Genomic DNA, 22,934 nt, shown 5'->3' with positions numbered 1-22,934 from the left:
GCTACAGTAGCGACATACTTTATTAAAGTAAATGCCGGCGGCATGCCGGGATCTACCCCAGCTGCCGCCAGTCAGAAACGCGCGCCGCCGCGTTTCCCCCACGCACCCCCCCTCCACATCGCGCGCAATTACCCCCCCAAAGACACCCCGAACCCGGCTTCTACTCTGCCCCTCTGCTTCCCCGCACCCCCGCTTACCTAGATTTGAACTCCAAGGGTGTCGGGGAAGCCTGGGGAAGCCGGGGAAGACGGGGAAGCCGGGCGCGCTTGTGACCGTGACGTCACAGTGCGCCGCCACGCGCCGCGGCTACCCGCTTCCCAGCCTCATACAGCCAGCGGCATTTGCTCGAATAAGAGCTGCCGCTGCTGTAAGTATTCATCATCGCTGTAAACCAGTGGATGATATGGGTAATTGTCTGTATTACTGTGTATGGTTATGTTATCTATCTGCTGTAACCTGTTTTGTTTTGCAGGCTTCAGGTTACTGGACGGTGCCAAAATTGAATCCCAGTGAGGGCATGGACATTTTCTCCTAGGGGAGAGTATAGCCATGGCTGGTCCAGCTATCTTTCTGCCCTCCTGTCGTCTAAGTTCTGATAGCTACAGACAGTGACAGGCTATCCTGTGGAGTTTATCACCCCTCAAACAGACTCCCTGAGTGGCAGGAGAGGTGGTGACACTGGGTCTGTGTGGCAGTCAATCATGGTGCAAACTCTGTGCCCTCCCTTTTTGTATTAAGGAGGATGCCTTCCACATTATTAGGCAGTCAGTGCTTTCCCACCCAGGGAAGGGAGAGGAGCTCAGCCCCTCCTGGGGCTGAGGGAATTAAGATCTGTGCAGAGCACATGGCCTCAACATTATCTTCTGGCAGCACCATCCGAGGGCCTAAAACCCATTCTCCACTATATGCAATGCTGTTAAACCATCTGCTGTCGCTGCATCAAATAAAGACCCTTTTATATACTTCTGGCTAAGTAGCAGTCTATTTGACAGAGGTATAGGAGAAAAGAACTGTCATGGTAGGGACTGCCTGCAGCTCTGCTGTAGCCTGCTATGACTGGAGGCACTGTCACCGAATTAAAAGAACTTGAGGATCACCTAAAGCCTGTCCTTTTCCCCACAACATCGCGGAAGCTCATCTCTCCTTGACCCTCACAGGTTACCAGCACCACACGTACCTGTAGCCTAGGCAAAATCTCCCAGAGAGGAGGGGCAGCAGTGCTACACTAGATATACATTACATTTCAGAAAATCCATGTTGGTTATCGGTACAAAAGATAACCCTTAGTAATGACTCAGATTTGTTCATCTGTTAATAGTTTTCATGATATATTTACCACCAATGATTGTATGGTTGGGATCAGGTCTTCATCCTCCTACTGACTGTCTCTATGATATCTCTTCCACCTGCATGGCCCAGATCTATATATTAACATCTTTGTTCTGAACCTAAACAGACTGTCCATTATATGATGAATCACTGCCCGAGGAATCGTAGTTGTAAAATCTCCTCTGACAACATTATATACAAAAGGTTGTTCTGTTCGCTTTCTCATAACCTTCCATTGCCAACTGTAAACTTGTATCCCTAAAATAATCACAGAATTATAAAGGTGGCAAAATGTACCATTTAATCTTTCCGGCAGATGTCAGATGGTTAAAATGATCAATTTCGCAAGATTAAGATACCCTCTACAGATGTTACCAATATTATTGAAAAACTCTGATGTTAAACTTCTAAATACAGCATTTTCTAGGTTTATCTGGAGGAAAGGGAAAAATAGAATCGCTATTAATAAATTATGTCTGAAGAAAGAGTGGGGGGGGGGGGTTTAATTTGCCTAATATTAGAGAATATAATCAGGCTTGTGTAGAAAGACATGTAGGAGATTAGATAACTGGAGACAGCTTTTACTCATGTCTAGAATTAGAGGAGCAGTTGGTATCCCCTGGGAGTCTCCTGGGGATTTTACATGTAAAATGAAGAGAAATACCAATGGAAGTCAAAGGAAACCTGCCAATTAAGGATATATAGGATACTTGGAGAATATTGAGAAAACAATTTTGACTTTTATATGCTTGCTCACAATATTTAACTATGCAAGGAAATTTAAGGTTTCTCTCTGGAAAGATGCAGGCTTCTTTTCAGATAGGGACAGACAAGGGGATTAGAACTCTTGGCCAGTTGGTAGATGTGAACAATGGTAGGTTCTTAACGTTCCACTGAAAGAACAAATGGGACTGCCTCAAACACATCACATCCCTCATATACAAGTAATGCATCATTGCAAGATTATGGAAAGCTATAAATTAGATCTATTGGGAATAGATGTTTTTGATGTCTTTTTAACGGATGCTAATAGTACTAAATATTCTATTTCAGATTTATATAATTGGATTAGGGACAAGGACTATGGGAAGGACCTAAGAAGCATGTTCACTTAGTGGGAAAAATCTTTCCCAGGAATTGAAGGAGTTGATCTGTTACTCAAAGGGTTAACTCGGGTTAGGAAAATTATAATTTCTGATGAGTGGGGAGAGATGCAATATAAGATACAGCATAGGGCCTATTATGCTTTTGATATCAATTATAAGAGGCTAGAGAAATTTAAAAATGACTGCCCCATGTGCTCCCAGGAAACACTGTAGGATTGTCTGGTTATTTCTGATTTTTGGCATAAATTCCTGCAATATATAAAAGAAGATATTGGGGTAACTACAATAAAAGAGCCCTTAGCCTTGCTGTATGGAAATATGAAAAGTTGGAAAGAGGTCAATGTAAGGAACAATGTCCCAAGGGTAGCAGAGATTGTCTTGCCTGCAGCAAGGAAAACAGTGATAGTGAAATGGGTGAAGCCTGAAACCCCCACTTTAGATATTTTAAACGATTATCTGAATAAATTGATGATGATGGACAGAAGCTGAAACGAAAAAAGAATTAAAAACCAAGATATTTTTTTTTTAAATGGGAAAAGTTTATTGATATTCTGTGCAACAAGATAGGGATTCAATTATTCAAACATTTGAGATACCTCTTGGGGTCTCCTCAGGCTGATTGTGATGGGTCACAGATAATTTCGCCCTTGAGGAAATATGATTAGTACTGTATATATTGTTGATGCGGGAGATGGTGAATGGGGTATCGTATGCCAGATTCTGTTAGGAGTCTGTGTGCTGATAACTTTGACGTTAATCTTTGAAGATGCTATTATCGGTTTTTTATTTTTAGTATTATTTGTGTTAATGTGTTGAATTTTGAAATGATAAGTATGATGAGCTATACTAAAAAATAGTTTTGTGTTAAAAAGTGTGTTTTTCTGTGTATCTTATTTGTTTTTTTCTGTACTGTAATGTTGCTTAATTCTTGTAAACCCAATAAAAAAAACTATTTAAAAAAAAGAAAAAGAAGTGGGTTTCAGATTACACCTGAAGCCTGAAGGAATATGCGAGGAGGATCTGTCCCAAAGACGGAGGTTTAGACGGCTGCCGTGGATGATTCTCGGGTTGAGCAGCCTCTTCCACCTTTCCCCCACTACCTCCCAGGGAGGACACCCCCTGCAGCCCCCATATACCTGATTGGGATTGTGATGCGACGATTCATGGCTCTTATCTGGATTTATGTTTTTTAATCCATTGCTTTTAATTTGTATTTTTTGTATGTGCATATCTTACCACTGTTATTGTATCTATTACAATTTGTATGACACTACACCATGAGAAGTTTTGCGCATTTTTCTTCTTTGCTCGCACAGTAGATAAAGACAAGTGAGGTCTAAAAAAGATCACAGACAGAGTATATCTCTAACTTCAATAAAATAGAACAAAATAGAGAAATACTTATCCACGCCTGCAGGTACAGACAGAAAAAATGTGCAACGATTGAGAAGAAATAACACACACACACAAATCCGGCATTAACTACTATTGACTTTAATCGGAGCTTGATGAATCCCAGCGGTAAAGGCTTCTGGGTTTAGGTGTTTATCAGTATACATGTGTTATGTTTGCTAAGATAATTAGCTGAATTTCTCATGCATGGAGTGGCTGGTGCTTCATGTAATAGATGTATGCACATTTATCATCAATTACAATTTCCATCCACCTGAAGTGTTTACCTAACACCATGAAAAATAATCTGTGCTTGTTACACAGCGTGGAAAAAAAGAACAAAATGTAATTACAAAAAAATGTAACACTATTAAAACAAAAATTGTCCTAATACTCTAAAATGTAATACTCTGCTGATCACTACTGCAGAAGGAGTTAAGAAGAATTAATTTGCCAAACATTAAACCTTTGTTTGAAGGTGACCACCCTCAAATAAACTGAAATATTTTGACGCGTGTAGGAACAGTGGTCTGTAGGTCCAATATATTGAGAATCCAAAAATAGCTTTGCATAACATCAGAAACATTTTATTTCCAAATGTATGAACCACTCCACCTCGCAGTGTCGTCTTAACGCATGGGCACGCTGGGCAGTTGCCCGGGGGCCCCACGAGCATAGGGGCCCCATGCTAATCTATGCACAGACCAGAATTTAACACTAATTTTCCGATCACCCGCCTCAACATTCAAATCTCCCGCTAACTCGGTAGAAGGAGAAAAATTATGACTTGTAGCGGAGAGTTGGCATGTCTGCATTCGCGAGAGAAATTTTGCCGTTTTTATTGCTTGCAGTGTTATAGAAGCAGAATATTGTAACGGATTCGTGGGAAGCAACTAACAGCTTTTGTTGGAGGTACCAATAAATATAAGTTTATTTTATCGATAATTAAAAAATGTATTCCTGTGAGTGGTTGTGTAGGCAGGGCCCAGTGCACTGCTTAGCCCTGGGGCCTATAATGCTGTTAAGACAGCCCTGCCACCGCGTATGTTCAGCAATGTTTACATCCGTCATATTCAAGCAGGAGAAGAAATCTTATATTAAATGCGGTTGATTTTTTTTGTCACTGATCCATACAGTTTGCCTCTTCTGACTGAAATCCAGGGAGAGCATGGGGGAGAAACAAAACAAATCTAAGTGCAGCAGAATGGCAATGGGTAATGTAAAAATTTCACAATCTTGGCTCTTTTGAAATGACTACTTACAAGATGTAAAAGTCAAAACAGCAGAGTTGACTAATAGTCAGTGGTGGATATGTGATGTAGTGGTCATCAAGGTGGTTCTGGCTCCTGACGAAGCCGACGTGATCCACGTAGCGAAATGCATAGAGTGGGAGTATCTTGTTGCGGAGCTGTAAGGAGAGGAATCATTGAAGGCCAGCCCCCACCAGACCGAAGAAACCGGATCTGACGTCAGACGCCGAGCCGTGCGGGGACGCAGTGGAGCAGAGGCAAAGACAGATGAGTGCCGGGAGTTGCGGGATGGTGAGCCAGCAGGCTGTTCATACCCTCCGATACACTTATCAAGTGTTACATGCTCATTTTTAATTTTCACATTGTGAGTGTATACTTTTTTACTTAGATAAACTTTAAAAACTTGGTTGATCTGTGCTATGCCAGTTTGTTCTCTCTTTTTGGGTCGTATTCTCCTGAGTTACCAGAACCACCTTGATGACCACTACATCACATATCCACCACTGACTATTAGTCAACTCTGCTGTTTTGACTCTTACATCTTGTAAGTAGTCATTTCAAAAGAGCCAAGATTGGGAAACTTCTTACATTACCCATTGCCATTCTGCTGCACTTAGATTTGTTTTGTTTCTCCCCCATGCTCCCCCTGGATTTCGTGTCTACTACTGTAACCTTTGGGGACGAGTGAAGACCACCCCTTCCAGTGGGTCAGAGCAGGGAGTGAAACTGTATACACATTTATTTATATTCATTTTCACTTATTCAAGTAATTATTATTGTTCACATATTAAGTGTTCAACCCTTTTATCTGCTTGCGCCTGTTTTTCACTTTATCACTATACTAGTGTCTACTGAGTAACCATTACATTTTCTCTGCCTCTACAACAAACTCCAGAGGCACCTCACCAGACCACACCTCACCGCACCTTACCGCACCGCACCACAACTCCCCTCCCCTGACTGCACTTTTAATATTTCACTTTTACTTACTGTGTCTATAAGGTTCCCAACATACCACTTAGATTGTAAGCTCTTTGGGGCAGGATCTCCCTTTGCCTTAGGTTGCCATTTACCTATGGCACTCATCCACATTATTGTTATGTATTTACCTAGTCTTGTCATTTTGTAAAGCGATGCGTACATTGTTGGTGCTATATAAATAATTAAATACATTCTGCTATACAGTATGTAGTAAAAAGTCAACAGACTCGCTGAATCTTCAGTAGTTCTAATGAAGATTTGTAAACTATGTAGAATTTCTGTTTGATCACTGAATAGTAGCATACAAGGCAATGTTCCAGTTACTAATGTTGCATTCTATTTAGAGGTGTTCTGATCACAAGACATAATAGGGCGGTTTTATTGCAAATGATTGTATATGTGACTAGATAAATGAGAGAATGTAATAGACAAGTTATCTTAAACACTATTTGACATCCTGTTTCACACCATAGCATATAATATCAGGGCAACAGCAGGCAACGGAAAACCAGGGGTAAGACAGGACCAGGAAGTCAATGGATATGAACTAGCAGGTAATGCAGCAAGAGAGCAACATACTGTAACCTCACTCCAGCTGCAAAGCTGTTCTGATGCACTGAGTCTTTGTAAAAGGTGCCTTCTTGTAGGCAAAGGAGGTCATGTGTTGCAGTCTGATAAAGTGCTGTTAGACTGAAGCAGTCCCTGTAAGTGCGTCCTGACATTAGTTTTGTCTCTGCCTGGATTATGTGAAAACAGCTTTCAATTATGTATGTATGTATCTATGTATGTAATGAAAAGTTCAGTCCGCGCTCTGGCTCTTTAAACTTGGAGTGTTGGTCCCTCTCAGTTCTCTTGCTGCTTCTGTGTTTATGAGGTGTCTCCCCCACCTCCAAATGTGGTCTCCACCGGAACCCCGATGGTGATACCAATATCAGCAAAACAAGAAAAAACACAAAAGCACACCAAGATGAGAGATAGATATTGTATTAGCAACAAATAATAAAATTAGTAACTTACATATAAAATTTCTTTAATAATCCCCGATTCTGGTGTCTATCACAGGAGTAGGGCATCACATATGAAGTATGAAGGGTAATCTCAGTTCTGAGAGATCAGACCCGCGCGCTGGGGCTGTCTCTGTTCACTCTCCTGTCCTCCACGTGTGGTAGCGTGGTGCGGAGTGTAGCGCGATCGGAAATAAGCAGGAACGGTACACTTGAGTGAGTACTGGTGGTGGGTAGTAAAACCGCCAGCCACAACAGCGACTGTTGTGGCTGGCGGTTTTACTACCCACCACCAGTACATACTCAAGTGTACCGTTCCTGCTTATTTCCGATCGTTTATATGCTATCAAAAACGGACAGGCATCCTAAGGACACCTATTGAAGGCCCCGGTTCCTGCACATGCGCGCTACACTCCGCACCACGCTACCACACGTGGAGGACAGGAGAGTGAACAGAGACAGCCCCAGCGCGCGGGTCTGATCTCTCAGAACTGAGATTACCCTTCATACTTCCTATGTGATGCCCTACTCCTGTGATAGACACCAGAATCAGGGATTATTAAAGAAATTTTATATGTAAGTTACTAATTTTATTATTTGTTGCTAATACAATATCTATCTCTCATCTTGGTGCGCTTTTGTGTTTTTTCTTGTTTTGTATCTATGTATGTCTTTATTTATATTTATACAGTAGCGCCATTAATGTACATAGCGCTTCACAGCAGTAATACACGTGACAATCATATAGATAATAAATAATACATAATGGGAAGAAGTGCTTCAGATATAAAAGTAACATTTAGGAAAAGAAGTCCCTGCTCTGAAGAGCTTACAATCTAATTGGTTGGTAGGAAGGATGTGCAGAGACAGTAGGAGGGCATTCTGGTAAGTACCTCTGCAAGGTGCCAAGGTTTATGTATGCAGTGTAAAACTATCACTCATAGAGCTACTCGTATTCTTCCTTAAGCAGGTGTGTTTTGAGTTGGGTCTTAAAGGTGGATAGAGAGGGTGCTTGTCGAATATTGAGAGGAAGGGCATTCCAGAGGTGTGGGGCAGTCAGTGAGAAAGGTTTAAGGCGGGAGAGGGCTTTAGATACAAAAGGGGTAGAGAGAAGACATCCTTGAGCAGAACGCAATGGAGTATAGCAATAAGTTGAAAGGAAACATTTGTGGATTATTCAATCATTCTAAATCAAATAGATATAACCAAACAAAATGTCCATTGTGCATAATGGTGACAACAGACACCTGGGACAAAGATAAATATTTTGTTCTGGCAATACTTCTAATGCCTTTGTTGGATTCGGAGTGCAGAATATAATAGGAATTCCTATGCTGTTGATCATTACGTGGTTTGTCACCACACTATAGCAAATATAATATACCAATTATGAATATGTTGTACTGTAGCATAACCTTCACGCTCCATATTAATAAAACCGGAGTAAACAAACATTGAAAAATGTATGTGCTATTTGAAAAATTTTCAATGTGACAAGTACAGTTCCCAGAGTCACAACATACAGTACGCTGTATATTCTTTGCATACATAGTTCATTCAGTGTAATTATTATATAACACAGTGTGCCTCTTGTCCCTTGACGGACGGTTGGTTTTCAAAGACTGCAGAATCAATATTAACTTGAAATATTTTTTTTAATCCGTGAAAAGGAAAATTTGACTGTAGTGTTCTTTTAAAGGGAAATATTGCATGTCTAATACAGTATGTTTTTTTTCTGCTTCTGTGCAAAGCTAGCAAATTGAGACACCTCTGACCTCTTATTCTACTTGAGACTGGAAGGAGATGGTTACGCAAACCTACATACAGCTGCAGTATGTTCTCCTTCAGCCACAGTCAGCTGGCTGTAGCTTTTAACTCCGTGTTTTTGAGCCAGTATTCCTAGGAACCCTTGCGTCCCCGCGGCATTCCTAAAAGGTTCCCTGTAATTTTCAGGTAATTTTAATATTGTACCAAATACAGAACAATTTATAATGCATCTGATCTCAGACACGCTGTTATATAGTTGGGGGCCTCTCAAAATTTCACATAAGGTTCCAAAAAAAGGTTGAAAACCACTGTTCTAATTATTCTGGGATATGCTCCTCTATTTTTGCATGTTATAGGCTTCACTTAAGTTCCAGAGAAGCTGTCTTAATCAGTCCCTTGATCAAGACAAGGGACATTATTTTGTTTTTACAAATTCCAAAATCTAGTTACACACTGTGACATATTTCATGCTTATCTCCTAGATTGGCGTGTACCACATTTATATTGTTACTATCCATCATTCAATTTTTCTATAAAACATAAACAAATAAAGCAGTTTACAAAAAATATATTTTTTTAAATGACTAACATCTGGAGCCCCTCCAACTTTCCCATTTGTGAAATATTTTACATTTTATGATGACATTATGCAGAATCAAATCAAACCAGTATTTACGGGCTGTCAGATCACAGAGTCTCTTGCTGCATTCAACGCTTTTTTTCTTCCCCCTCCAAAATAGCATTTGTTGGTAATGATAATTTTGCTACTGTATATTTATACATTATTTATACATACACAAGAGTAAGTTGGATAGATAGGATAGAAAATGAGGTTCAACTTATTTGCTATTGACTTTTAGAGGCATACAGGTATTTATCAAGGCAAAAGTGGACCAATTCTGCAGCAAAATAACTGCATGTCTGTATGAAAGGGAATAGTCTAGAGCAGTGTTTGCCAACTCCAGTCCTCGGGGAACCCCAACAGGTCAGGTCTTAAGGATATCCCTGCTCCAGCACAGGTGGCTCAGTCAAAATGACTGATCTGCTGATTGACCCACCTGTGCTGGAGCAGGGATATCCTTAAGACTTGATCTGTTGGGGTTCCCGGAGGACTGGAGTTGGGAAACACTGCTCTAAAGTAATAGGAATGATTTATTTAATACATTTGGTGCAGTTTCTTTGATTCAGATTCATTTGATATACAGACCCCTTAAATCAGGGGTTCTCGACTCCTGTCACTAAGACCCCCCAACAGGTCAGGTTTTAAGGATATCCCTGGTGGCTAAAAGGTGGCTAAATCAGGTGGCTCAGTCGAAAGACTGAGCCACTGATTGAGCCACCTGTGCCGAAGTAGGGACTGATTGAGCCACCTGTGCTGATGCAGGGATATTGCTGAAACCATGATCTGTTGGGGGGTCTTGAGGGTTGGAGTGGAGAACCCATGTCTTAAATGATTCAAAAGCAGATGCTTTGGACGCTCTTGTGATTTTGATCTTTGTGATAAGACTGTTTGTGGCGCCTTGTATCTACAGTAAACGTTTCTATGGTAATTATGTTGCATTCAGCTGTAGAGATGTATGAAACAATCCAAAACGCAGTCGCAACATGTTAAGCATTTGTTTCCAATTTAGCTTTTGCAAAGCATTTCACCAAGCTCAAAGTGTTAATAATGTACTGTAGTAATAGTGCAAAACGAGTCTTAGATTTAGCATTTTTGCAGGCTTTCAGTGAAATATCACCACACTGAGAAAAACATGTATATGTTCCCTATTTCTACTCAACATTAAAGCTGCAATTCAAGCAATATCCTACATGTTTGTTTTTTTTTAAATAAATCAGTTCTGTACTATGAGAAAATACTTGTAGCATTTTTTAAATAACTCTGAAATTAAATTTTTAATGTATTATAATGTAACAAGCGTTTTTTTGTTTCTATAGCAACAATTTACAAAGTCACATCCCCTTCCTCTTCTGAAACATTCCGCACACTTCTGCTACCTGGGCCACCTGCTGAGTGATGCATGCGTGTATTGAGTGTATTGTTTGGAGATGGCCGCAAGTGTTGCCAGCTTCCACCAGGAGGAGTGGTGATGCACGCGTCCTCCCCCCCTCTCGCCACCCCAGTGAGCCGCTGAGCACCCCCCGTATCCCTGTACCTCCGCTGGGGTGCTGCCTGCAGCAGGACACACACAGCCGTGTCCGCAGCTCCGCCAGAGGGAGAGAGTGGGGGCTGCTCCCGCTGTGTACCTCCGCGGGGGAGGTGGGGGGGAAAGGAGAGAGGGTGGGCTGCTCTGGAGACTCAGACAATAGTGGCCTGATTGGCATTATCACAGTTTAATAAATAACCTCATAAGAATGCAAAGGTTGTTAAATGAAATAATATTTATCCCGGCAGCTTCTTAACTAGTAATTGAGTTGTTAATTTTCTACCGTTTACAACACAGTAAAAAAAAAATATATATTTTTTAAATTGCATTTTCCTTGTGTAGCCTCTAGACACAGATTAAGAAACAAGACACAAAGCCTTGGTGCATGTTATTTATGCATAAATAAGAGCTATTACAGTATATTCAAATGTAGTGTTTGTGTAAAAATAAACTCTTTAAAGCTGCAGACCAAGCAATATTCTACATTTATTTTTAATAAATCAGTTCTGTACTGAGAAAATACTTGTAGTATTTTTTTATCTAAAAAAAACAGTGTATGACATTTTTTTTATGTATTTTAATGTAACCATCATTTTTATTTTCTATAGCAACCAGTTACAAAGTCACATCCCTTTCCTCTTCTGAAACTTTTTGAGCCCTCCACCCTCCTTCCTGTTCTGAAACATGCTCTGACACACCCCTTTTTGAGCCCTGCCCTCTCTCTAGCAGTGCACCAATTGTATCTAGTGACTGTCTGATCACATGATCTTCCCCACAGAACTTTGCATCCTTATTTATTTATTTATAAAATATTTTACCAGGAAGTAATACATTGAGAGTTACCTCTCATTTTCAAGTATGTCCTGGGCACAGAGTAAAACAAATAATACATGGTTACAAATACAGTTACATAAATGAACAGGGTATACATTATATACAAGACATTGCGTGCACAGTTAAAGAAAATATATATTATGGGCGTACGAAACAGTTACAGACCAGGTTAAAATGTGAGACAGCCTTAGATTTGAAAGAACTTAAACTGGTGGTGGATGTGAGAGTCTCTGGTAGGTTGTTCCAGTTTTGGGGTGCACGGAAGGAGAAGGAGGAACGTCCGGATACTTTGTTGAGCCTTGGGACCATGAATAGTCTTTTGGAGTCTGATCTCAGGTGATAAGTGCTGAAGGTGGTAGGGGTGAGGAGCTTGTTCAGGTAGCTGGGTAGCTTGCCCATGAAGAATTTAAAGGCAAGACAGGAAAGGTGAACTTTGCGCCTAGACTCTAGTGTTGACCAATCTAGTTATTTGAGCATTTCGCAGTGATGTGTGTTCATTGGAGAACAAAACGACAAATTGAATTGTAGAGGGTGTCAAGTTTGCTAAGGTGGGTTTGAGGAGCCGAGCCATATACTATGTCTCCATAGTCAATAATTGGCATTAGCATCTGCTGTGCGATACGCTTTCTGACCTGGAGACTTAGGGAGGATTTGTTCCTGTAAAGTACCCCTAGTTTGGCATAGGTCATGGTTGTCAGGGTATCAATGTGCATCCCGAATGTTAAGTGGGAGTCAAACCATAAGCCCAGGTATTTAAAACTAGTGACAGGTGTTAGGGTGGTGTTAGCGTTGGTTCGAATCAGGAGCTCAGTCACTGGAAGCTTTACAAATTTAGTCTTGGTCCCAAATACCATTGTTACAGTCTTGTCAGTGTTTAAAAACAGTTTGTTTTGGGAAATCCAGTTTTCGAGTCTCAAAAAGTCAGACTGAAGTATGTGTTGAAGGTCAGAGAGGCTATGACTGTGTGCATATAGGATTGTGTCATCTGCAGACATGTGTATTGAGGCTTCCTTACAATCTGTGGGAAGATCATTAATGAACACTGAGAAGAGTAGGGGCCCCAGAACAGAGCCTTGCGGGACACCACAGGTGATATCCAGGGGGTTGGAGTTAGAGCCTGAAACGGACACATGTTGGGATCTTCCTGATAGGTAGGACTGAAACCAGTTTAAAGCATGTTTCCCTATTCCAGAGCCCTGGAGTTTGTTAAGCAGGATAACATGATCGACTGTGTCAAAAGCCTTTGCAAAATCTATGAATACTGCACCAGTGAGTTGTCCCCGTTCCATTCCACACTGGATTTCATTGCAAACTTTTAGCAGGGTAGTTACGGTAGAGTGTTTGGGGTGAAAGCCAGATTGGAATTGGCTAGGGAAATTTGTCTTGTTATAGTAATCGCTTAATTGGGAGTGGACACATTTTTCCATGACTTTGGATAGGATTGAGAGAAGGGAGATTGGTCTGTAGTTTGAGACAGTGTTTTTGTCCCCACTTTTGAAGATTGGGACAACTCTGGCAAGTTTTCCAGGTCTTAGGGATATGGTCTGCAGACAGGATAGAGTTGACTATGGACGCAATTGGTTTGGCAATGGCTGGGGCACCAAGTCGTAGGAACCTAGATTGTAGTAAGTCGGGTCCACATTGGCTGCTTAGTTTTAGTTTGAGGAGCGCTTGTATAATCTCCTCTTCAGATAGTGGGCCAAATTGAAAATTGTGGGCAGTGTTGGGAGGGGGTGGGACTGTAGGGATACTCCCAGGATGAGATTCATGTTTGGGTTTTGTGCTGCGTTTCGCTAATAAGTTAGTGGCACACCCCACAAAGTAATCATTGAATGCATTTGCAATGTCAGTGGGGTTTGTCAGAGTAATATCCCCCTTAGTGATATTACTTGGTTGTTGATGGTTAGGAGGCTTGAATATATGGTTGATAACCTTCCAGAAGTTAGCTGGGTTTGATGTATTCTGGAGGAGATTGTCAGAGTAATATTGTGCTTTTGCATGCCTTGTTTGCCTTGTGCACATGTTCCGCATGCATCTGTAGTGATTGAGATCCTTGGTTGTGCCAGTTACTTTGTAGCTTTTCCACAAGGCATCCCTGAACTGGTAGAGTGCTATAAGGTCAGGTGTAACCCATAGAAGGTGGGCCCCCCGTACCCTTATTTTGCGTAGTGGAGCATGGGTATCGCAGAGTTTTAAGAACTCGGATTGGAAATAGTCGATGCCAGAATCAGGGTCGGGAATTAAATCGATTCTGTGCCATGGGCAGTTGGTAAGGTCATCCAGAAACGGTTGTGGGTTAAAGTTTTTAAATGTTCTAGTGAGGAGAACTTTAGGGCTTGAATGGGGCGGTTTAATTTTCCTTACACAGTACACTATTGCATGGTCACTGAAAATATCAGGAAGGATGCCAGAGTATTGGAATTTGCTGGGGTTTGAGGAGAGAATCCAGTCTAGCAAGGAATGGTTATGCGATTTCAGGTTTATCCGTGTGGGTTGGGAAATGAGTTGCGATAGGTTAAGTGACTTCAGTTGTATCTTAATTTTGTGGTTTTTAGGGTCAAGCCAATTGAAGTTGAAATCCCCAAGAACTAGCAGCTCACTCTTCTCATTCAGAGAGGAAATGGAGCCAAGAAATTGGGTGATATCAGTCAAGGATTGCAGAGGGACTTTAGGGGGGCGGTAGATGCCAGCAAGCAAGATGGGCTTAGAAAAGGGGAGGCAGATTTTGCCAACTAGAATTTCAAAAGAGGGTGGGCTTGGTGGGCAATTTAACAGTGTAAATTGTAATGTGTCTGCAATATAAAATAACACCCCTCCTCCTCTCTTTGACCTATCTCTCCTAAAAATGGAGTATCCCTGAATGGCAATATTTGCATCAGGGGTTTTAGGGGATAGCCATGTTTCTGTAAGAACGATGGCTTTGGGTTTATGCATAAGGCACCATGCCCTTAGTTCGTCCAGTTTGGGCAGCAGGCTCCGGATGTTTATATGGGCGACAGATAGCCCTTTTTGGAATTTAAAGGTGGAATTCTCAGGGGCATGGGACAGAGCTGAAATGGGAGGACCTGGGTTAGGTTCAATATCACCTGCTAAAGAGAGTAATAGTATGAGTAGAAATTTGGTTAGTTGTTTGCAAGTTGTAGATTTGTGGTGTTTGCCATTTGAGTGAGCAGTGGGTGGTGTGCTAGTTTTTAGAGTTCTCCACCAACATTCAGTAGATAGTGCAAGGCTTTTGAGCAGTCCAGGGTGTATGGTGATGTTGGGTGTGGGCCAGGATGGAGGAGTTTGTAGTGGATAGAGGGAGTAACATCTCCATGAGGCCAGGAGAAAGAAAAAAGTTAAAATACATAGCAGGTACATGATGCCAGAGGTAGGCAGTGCTGCAAGGAGCTGTTGTGAGCAGAGTGAGTGTGAGCAGACTAAACAGCAGGTGTGTGCCTGTTCCTTGTCAAATCTTTAGCTGTTTTGCAATGCTAGAGTCAGTTCAGGGTTTCAGTGTATTGTGCAGTCAGTTTTGGGAGAGACTGCAGTAAATAAGTTGTAAAGGGGTGGGGGGTTGAAATAGGCAAGTTAGCAAGCTTGGGATCATAGTGTGATCTGAATAGCTTACCGTTTGTTGTCTTGAGTAAAAGAGTTTGCAGTAGATCCAGTCCCCAGTCACCTCTAGTTTAACTGTAGTCTAACTGTATTTATCACTTAAAAAGCTCACTTTAAATGCCTCACTGTCTAATGCCTAATGCAGTTCCTGCAAAGATGCAGGAAAGGTGTTGGTATTATACAGATAAAGCAGTCACATGACCCTCCCCCTCCCCAATCAATCAGCTTGTTCCAGTTGGTCAATTAAAATCACAGAGTTAAAAGGGAAAAAAAAAAACACTTTTTAAATTCAAACATACTAACTTCTATCAATTCTGCAAGGCCAGAGTCAGTCTGTCTTTTACACAGGTTTTGCACATCAGGAACATACTTATATCAATTCTACAAGGCCAGAGTCAGTCTGTCTTTTACACAGGTTTTGCACATTAGGAACATACTTATATCAATTCTACAAGGCCAGAGTAGTCTGTCTTTTACACAGGTTTTGCACATCAGGAACATACTTATATCAATTCTACAAGGCCAGAGTAGTCTGTCTTTTACACAGGTTTTGCACATCAGGAACATACCTGTGAAGAGAATGCAATTAGATCCATGTCATATCAGCTGAGATTATTGGTCTTGCATGAAGAAAGTGAGTATATTAACTGTAGTCTAACTGTATTTATCACTTAAAAAGCTCACTTTAACCACCCCGTAGGTTCGACCTTGGTGCCACCAGACACACTTGGGAAGTTTGGCGGAAATGCAGATCAAAGTTTAAACTAACTGCTCCGGGCTCTCTGCTTATTCCGATCCACAACAATCCCCATTTCCCCCCAGGATGTGAACCAAAACAATTCGACTACTTCCATCTGAAGGGGGTTAGGGTGGTCGCCGACCTATTGAGCGATGGAAGGCTGCTGAACTTCCAAGAATTACGAACAAAACACGAGGCCCCAGAATTGAGTCCATTTAAGTATCTCCAAATTAGACATTATCTCCAAAAATTGTCCCCAAAATTTGAGTATCCTCCCCTCACCAAATTTGAGAGGCTCTGCCGAACTTGTACACATCAAAAAGCATTGATCTCTAACATATACGCTGGTATGGAGAGATCAGCAGGCCCCTCCACTCATGACTACATGTCCAAGTGGGAGGCGGAACTGAGTATAGATATAGATAGAGAAGACTGGGAGGATATATGGGACGCTGCTTCAGGAACTTCCATCTGTACCACGACAAAAGAGAATATCTACAAAATCATGTTCCACTGGTATCTTACCCCAGTTAGATTAAAGCAAATCTACCCCCTGGTCTCAGATCTATGTTGGAGAGGCTGTGGACAGAGAGGAGACATGGCCCACATTTGGTGGTCATGCCCAAAAATCCAAACATTTTGGCTTTCTATTCAAACTTTAATCCGAGAGGTAACTAGCCTCACATTAGACCCAGATCCACTGACCTTCCTCCTGGGCAGGCCAATAGAGGAAATTGACCGCCCGGTAGGAAAATTAATCTCCTCCATCCTTACCGCGGCTAGGTGTGCTGTGGCATTCTCCTGGAAAAAGATCTCTCCCCCCTCCATTCAGGCGGTCAAGAGAAGAATAGACGATGTAATGCTCATGGAACGTCTGACGGCGTTTCTCAAACGCAAGACTGCAAGCCACTACAAAATATGGGAACCCTGGGAGATTCACTGACACCCAAGAGAAGCTGATAGAAGAAATTACGACCATTCAGACCTCAGCCTGAAGGATGCTGGAGTCTGCGGGGTGGGGGAGGCTCACCCCTCACCCCCCCATCTCTATACCCACCCCCATCCCTCCCCCTCTATCCCCCCCCCTCTCTTTTTCAGACCTCTCGCTCCCCCGGTCACCCGGTGACCCAGAGGTCGCGCCACTCTTGGCGGTACACCCCCCCCCTCCAACATGGAAAATTTGAAAATCAAAGTGTATTAGGATATTGCGATGTGAAATATGCCTGTAAATTTGCCTGTTTCCTAATAAAAATGTTAAAAAAAAAAAAAAAAAAGCTCACTTTAAATGCCTCACTGTCTAATGCCTAATGCAGTTCCTTGGTCCTCTTCTGCTGCACTGCCAGCCATTTAGTGAAACCCTTAAACGAATCTTCGCCGATCGATCAAAGGAGAATGGATCGATCGGCAACTTAGCTAATTATTCATCATTGTGTGGATTGTATTGGTGCACATATTAGAGGATACAATTTTAATAAAATAAAAAATCGGCACCTTGGACCGCTACTTTAAAGACCTGTAAAGATTTATTTTTGCCAGCTGAGGTAAATCCTAAAAAAGTATCACCTTGACATCACCATCCTATTCTGCTCAACTCTATGTCAGATTGTAAGTAGTTTAAGGATCTTAATCATTTTCCATGTTCAAAACCTGTTGTAAAATCTTAATATTTATTGGAACTGAGATCTTTGCCTTATTTACAGTCCCCCCCCTGTGTCTATTCTAAATATTTTTCATGTCTAATTTCCGTATTGACTTTTCCTCCAATGTAGCTGATGTTCGATGTTCGATTCATACATTACTGATTAGAGATGGGCAAATTTTCTGCCTAAATCCAAATCCGACATGGATTGGCTAGTTCCTTTGAGCCGTAAATTTCAATGGATTAATTTTAAATAGGCAGATTCGATCTTTTGTTTTACGATCAGTGAAAATCTGAGCGTATTCTTAAAATAGAAGGGAGGAGGGGGGGAAGGGGGACGAGGGGCAGAGAAGGGAGGAAGGAGGGAAAGGGGCGAGAAGGAGGGGAGGGAGGTAAGAGGGGGAAGGATGGATTTTAGTGTGCAGTTTGGATTAAGGTAGAACGAGCCACTGAAATCCACCAATCGGATTGAAACAGGTTCGCCAATCTCTACTACTGATTACTTTTTTACAACGTCGACCAAAGCATGAAAAAATCATGTTAACGTAAGGCATAAATTGGATTTAGAGTTAAGTTATGCAAAAAATAACATATTCACTTATTTATAGAGTAATGTGTTTTCATGTAATATTAAAATTCAACTCTTGGGTAACAGACAACCGCAGTTTAGATCACACACTAGTTTCTCATTTATTAAGCATAAATGTAATACAATCTTACCCTAAATGTAAAAGCTTTTGTTAATTTGTTTCCTATTGAGAATATGCTCTTGTACAAAAGCTAGTAATGCTTTTGATATTTTTCAATATTACAAATAGCTACTAGAAATAATGCATATACAGTACATGGTAAATAGTACATACTAGCATAACAAGCCAATGTTTTTGAAGTGAAACTTCTTTAGCGGTGTTAGTGTATTAATTGGAGACGGAAGTCAGTGGTGACAGAAGTGACATCACTCCTGGCAGAAGAGGCCGTGAGTGTTGCCAGCTTCCACCAGGAGGAGTCAGTGCTGAACTCCCCACGGGTCCCGTGCTCTTGCCTCTCTCCCGCTCCGCACACTTCTTCTAACTGGGCCACCCGATGAGTGATGCGTGCGCCCTCCCACCCTGCCAAGTGATGCGTGAGTCCACCCCCCCCTGCCAAGTGATGCGTGAGTCCACCCCGCCCTGCCGAGTGATGCGTGAGTCCGCCCAACCCCACGCCGAGCAATGCACGCGCTCGCAACCCCTCCACCAGTGAGCCTCTGAGCACGCCCTGTGTCCCTGTACCTCCAACACACACACACACAGACATACACACACTGACTGACACACACACTTACACACACACACACACTTACACATACACACACACACACACACACACACACTCTGACACTCACACACACACACACACACACACGTACACACTGACACACACACACACAAGGAATTCAGTTACTTTAGATATAGAAGTGCAAATAGCTAAAACGCGTTCTAAGTCAAACTTCTTTGCGTTTAGACACTGAAATTGTGTTTTGATTTTTAATTAAAAACATCACCCTTACAAATACAATTTCTGTGACAAAAGACAAAGAAGTTTCACTTAAAATACGTGTGATCGGCACACACACAATTTTTTGCATTTATGTTCCATTAAAGTACTGTGATTTTCCCTTACATCTTTTTAAACTATATTTCCGACTTTTTGAATTACTAGCATTTATTGAGTACATAAATAATCATCATGTCTAGAAATGTTAACGATATCTTCCAAACATTCCAACCATTATTTGTAATAAATTAATTTGTAAATATATTAATCTCATTTATTACAAATAATATGTAACATTCTTCACCCCTGGCATTGACTCAAATAATTGTATCCACTAACTGACATACACTGCAAACAAATTACAATTAATAGCCAACATATTTCTAAGGAGTAAGAAGGGCTTGTTTCTTGATTTGACAAAAATAAATAAATTATAATTCAAAAAGCATTGCTTATAGTGGTAAACAAGAAAAGCTCAGCATTGAACCCTTCTTGTATTCAATACTCAAATGTTTGTTAATTCTAAATATGTACTACCAGGTTTAACACTTGAGTGAGCACCTTGTGATGTATTATTCAAGCATGCTTCTGGTCATACTGTATGATTATCATCTTAATGTAGATTGGTTTCCACAAGAGATGAACAATTACACCTCTACATTAGTCATGCAATTGATCTGACCATTTCCCCCTCTCATTTTTCTGCAGCTGGATAGCGCCACCTCCTTGATCCAGGCAGCTAAAAACCTGATGAATGCTGTAGTTCTTACTGTGAAAGCCTCCTATGTGGCTTCTACTAAGTATCAAAAAGTCTACGGAACAGCTGCCGTGAACTCACCTGTTGTGTCTTGGAAGATGAAAGCTCCTGAGAAGAAACCGCTAGTAAAAAGGGAAAAGCCAGAAGAATATCAGACTCGAGTAAGGAGAGGATCGCAGAAGAAGCACATCTCTCCAGTACAGGCTCTAAGTGAATTTAAAGCAATGGATTCCTTCTAAAAAAAAACTAGGCTTTATTAACAGGATTTTTTTAAAGTAATTTTGTATGCATACCTGCTGTATGCGTCTGGCATGAACAAAATAATCTGTGTCAATGTGCATGCTAGTTGAGATTTTATTGGATCTAACATACATCTGCAATAAAGCAAAAACATTGACTGCTGTTCAAATATTAAATGTACTTTCCCCAAGCTTTCTCTTTAGATTGAGGCATATGATTGGCCAATGGATTTCCTTTATACCATTTTGAAAGTCTTAACAAAAAAATATATATTATGCATGCAGGAAACATTAGGTTGGCGAGTATATTAGGTAAAAAACGGAAGTGCAATGGTAGACCATTCAGCTTGTAATGCTTTTGTTTCAGTGCAAAAATATACTAGCAAAATATGCCGAAGTGTGTGGCCCAGATGAGTAATTAGCTTTTCATTCTTGTTATAGTATGTGACTTTTCAATAGGAATAAGTAATAACCCAACTGAAAGCTTTTCCCCTTACCGTGTACTTGTTTTAATGTGTTTATTTAACAACTTCTGTGTTACCAATTGATCCCTAAAAATGATAGAATAACAGTTAGCTAAGTTAAGTCTGTATGGTGAAGTGTGAAGAACAATAAAAGTGACTGACATTGCCTTTTTTATTATTTAAGAAGTTCTACTTTATCTCATGGTGGAATGTGCACTGGTTTGTAAAAAAAAATAACAACTTGGCAGCTTAAAAGCAAAGTGTAGAAGAGCAGTAGCTTGGAATACAGGTATCTATTATGCCTTTGTATACGCTAACTCAATAAAGTCTTTAATCCTTGGTATTGTATATTTCATTTTTTTATATATAATAACCCCTTCAGAGCCAGAGAGGCCCACAGCGCATTGCAGTGCACTACTGAGGTTAAACTACCTTTAAACTAGCATTTCAAAACAGTATTCACGTTTTCCGATGAATTTTTCAGCAGCTGCTTTAAAAGAGCAGGGTCGTAAAAGAAAAGTGGTCCCAACAGAATGTAAATATTATGATGAGTTGCAAGTAATTAATTAAAGTTTTTTTAATTAAAAGTACAATGGTGACATAGATAATTTAAATATACTCTTACAAACATGTGTTTTATAAGTAGAAGCCAAAGCCCTTGGTAACTCCCTTAGCTTTCAGAGGTATGAACTGTTTGCATGCCTCTTTGGAAGTGAAGTAGGTACTGTATATACAGTATAGTATGGCTCTGTCAGATACAGGACTGGACTGCACTTCTCTCATCTCCTCTCATTCTTTTGCATCTCTCATTTATACAAGCACACATTAAACGAACCAGTAGCAATACGATGTGGGATGACAAAGAGATGGAGAACATCATGAAGGCACTGTTCATAAATATAATGCACAGAAAATTCATTTTTTTGGTGCACTTTACCTCAAAAGCGGCTCCTGGCAAATCTGCTTAAAAATGAAGCAATTCATCTAATACATGATTTAGACAAATATTTCGTATATTTTTCTTTTAAATTGATTTTTTTTTTGCTAAGAGTAAGACTGAATGCATCTTTACGGTAGCGTTTTGATTGAATATTTGCACGTTTCAAAGGTCTGCCCCAGAAATTGATGTAATAAAGGTAATAAATAATCCTTCATCCTGATTTTTAATCTAATACCTAGACCCTGAAAACAACCATCAACTAAAATTGGTTGAAACAGAACACATACAAATACATATTTGCCTTGACTTATTAAAAGCGAGCAAAATTATATATAATCATTCAGAAAAAAAGCAAAGTTCTAATTTGCTGTGCCCAGTATGGACCGAAGCAATAGAACAAAGACATATCAATCAAATGGGTTCATATGGCCTGCAGGTAAAAACATTGGATATATATAATTAATGTACAACTACTAGCATTGATTTGATGCTGCTGCTGCTGCTGCAAAAAATAATCCAAACCTTTTTAAGGAAGGTGTTACCTGCAATGCACTATAGCACCGAAAGAATAAACACGATTGATGGTCTGTGCAAGATATGGGTTTATCGACCTGGCCATCAGGTAGTTGGGGAGTTGGACTGGACTGGATAATTCCAATTGATACTTGTTTGCACTTAATGTAAGTAATTTTAATGCTGTCTGGATAAATTCCAACATCAGTAATTACAGGGACGTGCAGGGGATTCTCATTCGTTTTATTATAATATAGCCCCCTTCCCCTATGACTATGGGAACTATGCGTGCTGATTACCCGTGGCTCACAGAAGGCCTAAACCTCTGCAGTTTGGAGCCTGGGGTGAGCTCTTGGCTCCTTGGTAAAGCGCCTCCACCTGGGAGTGATCCCAATGTAGTGGGATAACCTCTCACTCAAACCAATTACAGTGAAGAATACACACACAGGTATATATAACCGGTTTACTAACACATCGCACATATATAAATATAATACACCTACAATGTTAATGCCACAATGAGATTCCCACACAATATCCCAACACCCCGGCATGGTTCCCGCAAAGTACTGAGGGCCCAGTAGGCACCTAAACACCTGGCGTCTGTAAGGCAGGTCTGTGGACCTGGTCTGAGGCTGCAGGGCACCGCGTGGCTGTTCGGTCACCGGTGTGGTATTACTGCGGTGTACTAAGGGGGAGC

The 22,934-nt window shown here is 40.9% G+C and overlaps 1 protein-coding gene across 5 annotated transcripts in view; it reads left to right on the top strand.

Annotated features, from left to right (window-relative positions):
- CTNNA2 (catenin alpha 2) overlaps positions 1–21,120 on the top strand; it is a 1,818,882-nt gene extending 1,797,762 nt beyond the window's left edge. For all 5 annotated transcript variants that reach the window (XM_075572319.1, XM_075572294.1, XM_075572328.1 and 2 more), the window contains one exon: positions 20,030–21,120. In XM_075572319.1, coding sequence (XP_075428434.1) covers positions 20,030–20,317 — 288 coding nt within the window. In that variant the 3' untranslated portion in view covers positions 20,318–21,120. The remainder of the gene's footprint in view (positions 1–20,029) is intronic.
- The last annotated feature ends 1,814 nt before the right edge of the window (positions 21,121–22,934 follow it).

This window comes from Ascaphus truei, chromosome 1 (genome assembly GCF_040206685.1).
Source record: "Ascaphus truei isolate aAscTru1 chromosome 1, aAscTru1.hap1, whole genome shotgun sequence".
Lineage (NCBI taxonomy): Eukaryota > Metazoa > Chordata > Amphibia > Anura > Ascaphidae > Ascaphus > Ascaphus truei.
The sequence above is the reverse complement of the archived record's forward strand: the minus strand, read 5'-3'. Positions and strand labels throughout refer to the sequence as shown.